Genomic DNA, 8,983 nt, shown 5'->3' with positions numbered 1-8,983 from the left:
CTTTAGTAAGAGGAATATTATCAAAAACTGGAAATTAGGAAATATGAAGAGAGTATCTAACTAGCTAGTGCTTGCTTATAAATGAAGAAAAAAGTGTAGTATGTATTACTTTATGAAATGATTTTCACAGAGAAAATAACCAGAAACATGTCAAGCTTAGGTGGGCAATTTGAGTCTTCCTTCTAACGTGTGGACCAGTTCTGGTTTGAGCTGTACAACTAAAGATTCAATACACAAAAACCTTCAAATTTATTTATGAATTAGTTACTCTTTCATTTTTTTCTTGTCCTTCAAGCTTTGTGAGGAACTTGGATACATATGATGGAAGAAAGTTTCGCATGATATAGAAAGGAGCTAGAGTCTATTCCGATTTTCAAAAGTCGATAGTTCGAGTACAGAAACAAACTGCCATTGGATTATTACTACATACCACGTCTATTACAAATAGAGCCTACTGCAACAGAAGCATTCGGCAAGTCAAAAAGAACCCTGCAATCAAAGAATGATATCATGTTAGTTACCACACCTTCAAAAAAAAACAAAAATATAGCTAAGATAAAGTGAGAGGAGCCGTGGTACTTAGAAAGAAGAAACCCAACTGAAATAGAGTATTGCTTTCTTGTGCTACTAGATTGGTGTTTCAGTAAACATGTAAACTGTGTCATACTGGGCTAAAAAGTCTCAGAGAAGTTAATTTACAAGCCCTACTTGATACCTTTGAGATCAACCTAAACAAGACCATGAAAAAGAATAGTACAAATCAAGTCATATACAAATAGAAAAATTGTCACTTCCTTTTTTGGAAGTTGCGTAATGGGGTAGTTCTCATTTCCAAAATAGATAATCAGCTCATTTCATCAAAAGTACAAACTCAACCTTGTACTTTGCTTCTCCAGTCTTCCCAATGCAAGTTATTAAAATACTTGGAAAAACTTAACAATGTACTGTTAAACTGATATTCAACCAAAAGTCGGAGACAAGCAAAAGAATCCAAGTATCAAAAAGCACGAGCACATCAATTATTCCCATGACTACCAATATCATGCATTGAGAAAATGGAGCAGTTGGAACTTGGAAAGAAGTTTCCAGCGGGAAGCAAATAAGAAATGAAAATTCCATTTGGTGAGTTAGAAAAACAGTGATTCTGATAGAGGGATGTGAAACGGAAAAAGGAATACTGAAGGTCAATAGTAAACCAATACTAGGAAACAGCAGGAAAGATCTGAAGCGGAGGGAACAAGCCTGAAAAAGTAAATTGATCTATTGGGTGGAGAAGGCAAACAGCGGATCCGGGAGACAAAAAACATCAGACATATGGCAGGAGACATGAAATTGGAAAGTATTATACAAAGTGGGATTTGGAATCACTGTGGGTGCTAACAGTAAGCCACTCAAAAAGCAATGTTGACAGTTCTTTCCAAGAGCACGGGGTCAATCAGCTGTCGCAGTAGTGTGTTTAAGAGATTGTATTTGAAAGTTAAAAGTCCTAAACAAACAACAAATATAGTATCTAAAGAAGTCATTTACACAAGCCACGGTGGTGGAAAAATGTTGTAGATCAGTTAACACATCCAAAGAAGACAAGAAGTCTTGGAATCTGATAATTTTCAATGAAGGTGTCAATAATTTCTATGTAAGATTAGTAGGAAGCCAGAAGAAAAAAGGGGCGCGACATGGAATGTCATTAACCAGGCAGTGAATTGGAACTAGAAGATTTCTCTAAGAGGAACTAAGCATCCGTTCATGCAGATTACTCCTCCTTGCTGACTTTTCTTGTCTTTTGGAGCATACATCAATTCCGACTTGTATATATGATTGGCTAACAGCAATAGAGAAAAATATTCTTGTAGCTACAGGCTATTCTATACTTCTTCCATAAGAGGGAAAGACCTTTTAACGAGTAATAAATATATATCAACAAAATTATTCCTCAATTTCAAACTAGTTTTTGTCAGACATTTGACTCCTCTATACCCGTTGCGCTCCACTGAAACCCAGTTCTCAATGCTGGATAATTGCTCTTTTAGAAAATTAGGGGTTCCTCAAAACTAGATGTCTCTTGATCTGTCACTTAGTCATTAAAGTCATCTAAGTCTCACAGCATAACTAAAAGAACTTCATATTTGATCTCTAGAAATTAGTAAAATTTTTTTTGACAAGGTTAGAAATTAGTAATAAAACCTATATGTAGAGACAACAATTTTAGTTGATTGTCGAAAGTTGCAAATCACGAGCTTCAAAACAATTAATGCCTAAGCTTAGTAAGAACACCTTTAAATAGTTCAACAGAAGAGGAAGTAACAGGGTTCTGGGACGCAAAGTAAGAAAAGAAAAAGGTAGAACAAACAGATGTTAGCTCTTCCTCACCATGCGGCCACGAAGCTGCAAAACCAGTTCTTAATTGAGTTTACAGAATACATTCTTGTAATGGCTATCCCAGTGTTGTCTTTTATGCGGGAGGGTAACTGCTTATGTAGCACTTTCACCCCACTTACTTTTTGTCATGGATAAGGATGTTATCAAATAATAAGAAGATAAAAAATCACATTTTAGAAAATTCAGACAGAATAAGTGAAAAAGTTGGTCATAACATTCCATAATATTCATATATGCTTGCAGTTCATTCTACTTGGTACTCACTAAACACCCTTCATTTACAGAAAAAGCAAATACATTACAACTCACAACGACACCATTCCAATTGTGACGCAATTTACCTGATTTCAAATGCAAATACTCTTGTTACATTCTTTCCGCTAGTATACAAGGGTTAACCAGAAAGTTAAGCCAAACAGTTGAAAGTGCAGACAAACAATTACTCCATAGACATATTTATTCCCCGTGCTTTCATTTTCAAAATAAGAGAGTAATGAGAATATACTCCACCACACACAAATAGCAATTAACTATTATAAAGATCACAGAATACGATAATGCACATATTGCCTATACTTAAGAATCCTTAATAATTTCATTTTTTTTGTAGCCGATAAATCCTGATGGCCAGTGGTGCACAATTTGGAAGATAATGTGCATGCTCATCTATGTTCACCACTTAAATACCAAGTTTTTGTATGCAGAAGAGTTGAATCTGTGATGTGCACCTAATCCACACATAGTTAGCTGCGCTCTTACCACTAGTCTTTAGTAATCTAAACAGCATTCACACTGTTGTAGTGTCACCACATGAACACAGTTCCTTCCCAGATAACCAGGAAACACAATCAAACCAATCAAAAGTCCAGGTTTTACACCTAACAATGATATTTACTTTTTCCTCTTCACAAAATACAAAACAAATGTAATCCAAGGTAACTCAAGTGACATCCCCGTCTAAATGAGGCACAACACACCGAGGAACCATAGAAGACTAATCACAAGCTTAAAAAAGAAAATGTAAATCCGCACTATATACCCAACTATAAATTCAGGCCAATAAAAGTTAGGAACATAAATATTCACATCATGGCATCCAAAATCCAAAACGTCGAAGAAATCACAAACAAGGGCAAACAACCCTCCGTCCGTCCCAATTTAACTCCTTTTCAGCTTATCAAGTCGATTGGTCTTACTGGAGCTATATCGAGATATTAATTACGTATTATATCAAAATGATCAAATAGTCCATTAAAAACCCTGAGACAAGAATCAGTTTAAAATTCCAAGGATATGCAAGTGGTAGACATCAGATACCCAAAACATAAATTAGGTCAACTGAAATCTAGAGATAGCATGAATTCAGCAATGATATCGCATACTAATTTCAAACCCTAGAAGTGACTAAAATAAGAGAAAACGGCACGTACCCATGAGGAAAACAAAAGGGTATCCCCAGTTTATTTTGAAGCAGAAGATTGGGGCTTAAAATAAGAAGCATAAGTGGGAGGAGAGTAGATCACGGCAGCAGCCATAGCTCCCGGAAAAACTGCGTACTTAGCTATCAGCGCGATCTTCCTCACCAATGGCTCTCCCTTCATCAACGACATGCTTAAATCTCTTCGATCAATGCACCAATTTTCTTCTACTGCTCTCTCTATCAATCACACTGATTGTTCAAAGCCCTAATAATCTGACCCCGAATTTATTTCTCAAATCCACGACGCGGTTGAGGAATCATCCGACCCGATTCCTACCCATAAGCCTGTTTACATCCACTAACCACTTCTAATCATCTTTTCAAAAATAGCCATTAACAATGGATATATTTTTAAAATATGATATTGTTACCGAGTTTCACCGGTAATATTTTGGTATTTTATAAAGTGATAATTATTCAATTACATGTGTAAAAAAATGGCTGATTATATTCACACGCTTGTATGACATACTCTAGACTTGCACCTAATAACTTGAGTGGTTCGAACTTTTCACGACATTGTTCTAAGGTCTAAAATAAACTTATTGATTTTAAAGTTTTATCCCCAAAGTAAATATGTTAAAGTTTAAAACTATTTACCTACAACATATTCTTGTAAATCATCCTACTCTAGGAGTGATGTGCACAAACATATATCAATATGTAATATTTTTAAAGTTTTTTTCACCATTTAAAGTAATTTGTGTAAAATTAATACTAGTGTTACATATTGGGAAGAATGAAAATTTATGTTTTAACAAGTTATGTTAGATTGAACATAACAATTGATTTACTCTTGCTAAGTTCAAAAATATTATCAAATTGACAAAATAGTTCAAGACTTGTATCATCTTCATTTTGATATCGACCGATTATAATAAATATATTTGTACAAGTCACCGTTGCAAGTGAAAAAGTATAAAACTGTGGCTACATTTAATCAATACATTAAATCAGAGAAAATTAGAACGCCAATCAATATTTAAGTCACTGCAATCAATCAAACTTTGAACGCGATCCAGAGCTGCATGTCTATGCTGTAATAATGCAAGAGATCCATTGTCTTCTGGCTCCTGCTCCTCAGTACTACTCTTCCTTTTACGGGGAAGCTTTCTCGAAATTTGTTTCCATTTTGATTCAAATGCACAAGCTACAAGCTCAACCACAAAGTCGCAAAGTAAGTTAGACAACATGCTTGAACTCTAAGCTCCAGGTGAAAGCAAATGAAAGTTAACTGCTTTAGGAAGAGAGAAGTTTATTCAACATTGAATAAAAGGTTAAAGACATGAAGATGGCAATGCTCTAGTTCCACATATACTCATAAGCAGAGTAGTCGCATACTACACAAACACTTCTAGCTATCCTGTTGATGATATAGAGAAAAGTAAGGTTTGGGACAATGAGATTGTCTTAGTAATATATTTCAGTATTATGTCTGAATTGCATTCAAACTAAGCATAAGGTGGAGCGAGATGATCAATTTGAGGAATGTTCCAGAACAAGAGCGAGCGAGCTTCACTTGTGTAGATATTTTCTGCAAGTACACCAGTACTATGCCATAACAAGAAACAGACACTGCTTTTATCTACAAATTCAGCTACCTAGATGAAGTTTCAGCGAATAGACAAAATCCCAAGTGTTTTGCAGTAGATCTAGACAATCAAATGTTACCTTGTGCACCTACTAGTGGGTAACTGGCGATATGCTTCTATTTCTTATGAAAACAAGGAAGCAAAGAGAGTCTAAAAGATGAAATAGCTAAAATGGAAAAATTGAGTGCTCACCATTAAGAATAGGAAAAAGAAAATAAAAGCTGTTTGTTGATAAAATACAGAAGATACTGCAAATGCAGAACAACCTGACAAACTGTTGAGCCCCCTGACAAACATAACCAATTGTACTGCGAAAATTGCCAACAACATTGAGAACTGTATGGTTCTATGCCTACAGACATTTTGGGCCAGATATAGGAAAAAGCTATGACCATCCTGTTATGATCCGTCTCTAGCTAATACTCACATTGTTAACTCCTAACTCGACCTTGGTAATAACAAGATTACGAACTTTGAAGAAAACAGACACATCAATTACACTCTCTTTATAATGCATTATCATGTCAAACCTTACTTATATCTTAACTAGCAATTTAGACATATTTTTTGAATTGCTGTTAGGAGGATGAGCTTGGTCAAAGAATCAAGAGAGCAGAAGTGGTTGGCTGTGTTACTCCAGTTAATAGGCACCAGCTACCTAGCGGATTACAATCTATTCTTGTCATACCTTGATTCAGTCTTTGGTATAGTCTGCATATTTACTCGTCAGAACCGAAATCCATATCAATCAACAGATGAATTGTACTCATAAAAACTATAGAATCAGTACTAAAGAAACTTAGGTGAAATGGCTTGTTGGTTCAAGTACAAAATGAAACATTAACAGCATCTACGCTACCATCTTTCAAGTGTGTACATGCTCCAGGAGGAATGCACAGCCATAAAATTGCAACTGATATTTGATGGGGTTAGCTTAAAAATTGAATCATGATTCTAGGCAACCGAATAAATATCAAGGAAACCAAAAAGGGAACATCTAAACAACAAAAGTATGCGTAGTCAAAACTTAAACATGCGCTAGTATAACAGGAGTTATAGACTTGGAGGCAATTTAGTATTTCTAATGAAAGAAAGAAGTGCATCATATATAATAGTTGTATAAAGAAAGTACCTTCACTTCTGCCCTTAAATCCCCGAATAAGGCAGGCACAAATCCAAGGTCTTCCTGAGCGAGATGCCTTTGCACCCCCTTTTAATTCACCATTATGTTCTTTTAATCTATAAAAGAGATATCACCAATTAGAAATCAGCAGCTTAGTTAGTAGTCGCTACATGCTCAATGGAAGGGCAACAACCAGTTTACCACCATATATTAGTTTCTCTCTTTAGTCCTAAAAAAACACTAATCTCCTAAAATGTGTGCGAAAATTGGGTGAATATAAAACAACCAGTAGAATAAAGATTGTCGTTTGTCATAGTAGAACCTACTCATTCAATTTATGGCATTTACTGCAACCAATCCAACTCTTCATAGAATTATTAAATTAAAGCTTCTACTGGTTGTTGTTTTCGGAGCACGAAGAACAAGGATGAATGAATTCCCCGAAGAATCTAAAACTAGAAAAAATGAGTGAAGAAAGAAGCTACAAACCACCAAAAAGAATGGCACAATAGTAAAATACAATGAGTAATACCTTCACAATGGAGAAGCTGAGAGATAGAGTACAAAAATTCAGCTTCTAACAGGGAGATCAGTAGGATAACTCCATCTAAGAGATCTTATAAAAGTTAACCCTTTTTTTCCTTTATGAAATTCTTTACCTATTTTCTCTATATAAATATAAGCATCGCTAATAGGGATAACCAACAACATACAAGCTAGAAATGATTAACACATTGGTAAAAACCATTAACAGAAAAACTAGGCATTCCGACCTAACTCAATCCGAAAAACTAGCTCATATCCATATAAGCATTCCAGACCCCACTTCCCAACTGGAGCATAGACCTGGAACCCAAACAGATATGGACCTAGCACCAATAACATGTAAAGATGAAAAAAAAGTATCTAACTCAAACACAAAAGCAAGACTTTTTTTTTTGGTAGTGACACCAACATAGGTCCATACAAGAATACCACTCTAACATGATCAATTAAATCAAAAGTAGGCTCTCTAATTTCCCCTTAGAATAAACAAGACTCACCGGCGACAGAAATTGGTAGTGACACCAACATAGGTCTTAATAGGTGGATTTGTGGAGAGAATAAGGTATACACACCACAAAGACTTTTTTTTCTTAGAATTACTAAATTCCGTTGAATTTGAAGCTGGGCTTGTTAGTAATTCCGGATATGATTGCTGTGAATTTGCATCAGACTTTCTTGATGTGCTGCAACTTGAAGAAGATGGAACTTTGAGATTAGATTCAAAATTTGAGGGTTTTGGTGGTTTCAGAATATGGGGTTTCGTCGATTTGAAGATTGTTGACAAAGGTCTAGCCATGGCATTGGCGATGATGATTTTGCAGTTTTGTAATCTGAATAATTGACCGTTTGTTATTAGCGACCGGTTTGGATTTAACAAATGATAGAGCAAATTTCAGCCTTCTAATGTATTTATTTTGGTAAGATAATTTTGAAAAATCGTGGAATATCAATTTCATAACAATTTTTTTTTTTTAAAAAATATTTTTTCAGCCCCTTTTCCTTGCGTTGTTCTTCTTCGTTTCCTTTTTCCTCCTCTATTTCTTAATATAGACAATTTTGGATACTCTGATGATAGAATGGTAACATCAACAATGAATGAGATTGATACGATAAGTTCATTGCCAGTTGATATACTTGACAAACATCCTTTCAAATCTCTGTATTTTTGATGTGACTGTATTCTCCAAAAGATGGAAATACATATGCACTACCATCCCCTGCTTCCGCTTTGATACTAATTACTCAAATAAAGTGAAATTCAAAGAATTTCTCTCTTAATTTCCCAAAAAACAATTAACCTTGTCCGTTGTACCAGCGATATGGTTGAAAGCACATATATGTTGCGGTTGATTCATGCATCAACAAAAAGAAATGTTCAACAACTTGTATTGTTGTTTTGGCATCATCAGCCATTTGAGTTACCGCAATGTCTTGTAACTTGTGAATCTTTGCAACTTAAATTTGTGTGATGATGTACTTAAACTGCCTAATCATTTTGACGGATTTCATCACCTGAAATTTCTTCCTCTTTGCTGTGTCAAGAGGAAGAAAAAATTGCTGCAATTGAGTAACTTAAGTCTTGTTTCTACTAGGAAGAAAAAATTATGTTGTTGCAACTTGATATTCTCACATTGTTTGTTTGAAATCAATAATGTATTTTATGGGAACACATCCTAATATGTACAAGCTCAACTAAAACAAGTCTCAGCCTGTGAAGACAATATGCTAAGAGTAGTTCTGTTCGACTCAACCCAGTGACAACATGTTGTATAAAAACATATTGTGAATGTATACCACCAAAATATAACACAGTAAATAGTAAAAGAAAGACTGAATTATGATATTGATGATTCATATTAACCGTAA

At 35.0% G+C, this 8,983-nt stretch overlaps 1 protein-coding gene and 1 long non-coding RNA gene across 2 annotated transcripts; both read right to left on the bottom strand.

Moving 5' to 3' along the window:
- Window positions 1-225: 225 nt before the first annotated feature.
- On the bottom strand, window positions 226-4,184 carry LOC101262048 (uncharacterized). Its single transcript, XR_182361.5, has 2 exons — window positions 3,807-4,184; window positions 226-489 (listed from the first exon to the last, which is right to left on the bottom strand). It is a non-coding gene; the product is annotated as an uncharacterized lncRNA (long non-coding RNA).
- A 503-nt stretch (window positions 4,185-4,687) lies between these two features.
- On the bottom strand, window positions 4,688-8,767 carry LOC101261747 (structure-specific endonuclease subunit slx1). Its single transcript, XM_004229630.5, has 3 exons — window positions 7,615-8,767; window positions 6,581-6,687; window positions 4,688-5,006 (listed from the first exon to the last, which is right to left on the bottom strand). Exons 1-3 carry the CDS (start codon window positions 7,911-7,913, stop codon window positions 4,810-4,812), a joined length of 603 nt encoding a protein of 200 aa, XP_004229678.1. The 5' UTR covers window positions 7,914-8,767; the 3' UTR covers window positions 4,688-4,809.
- Between the last annotated feature and the right edge of the window lie 216 nt (window positions 8,768-8,983).

This window comes from Solanum lycopersicum, chromosome 1 (assembly GCF_036512215.1).
Source record: "Solanum lycopersicum chromosome 1, SLM_r2.1".
NCBI classification, from domain to species: domain Eukaryota; kingdom Viridiplantae; phylum Streptophyta; class Magnoliopsida; order Solanales; family Solanaceae; genus Solanum; species Solanum lycopersicum.
Note: the sequence above shows the minus strand (reverse complement) of the source record. Positions and strands in the feature narration are given on the sequence as shown.

Coding starts and splice junctions, on each gene's coding strand:
- LOC101261747 (XM_004229630.5), bottom strand. CDS start 7,913: ATGGCTAGACCTTTGTCAACAATCTTCAAATCGACGAAACCCCATATT. Junction 6,688..7,614: donor ACTACCAATTTCTGTCGCCG/GTGAGTCTTGTT, acceptor TCTCTTTTATAG/ATTAAAAGAACATAATGGTG. Junction 5,007..6,580: donor ATTTAAGGGCAGAAGTGAAG/GTACTTTCTTTA, acceptor TTGAGCTTGTAG/CTTGTGCATTTGAATCAAAA.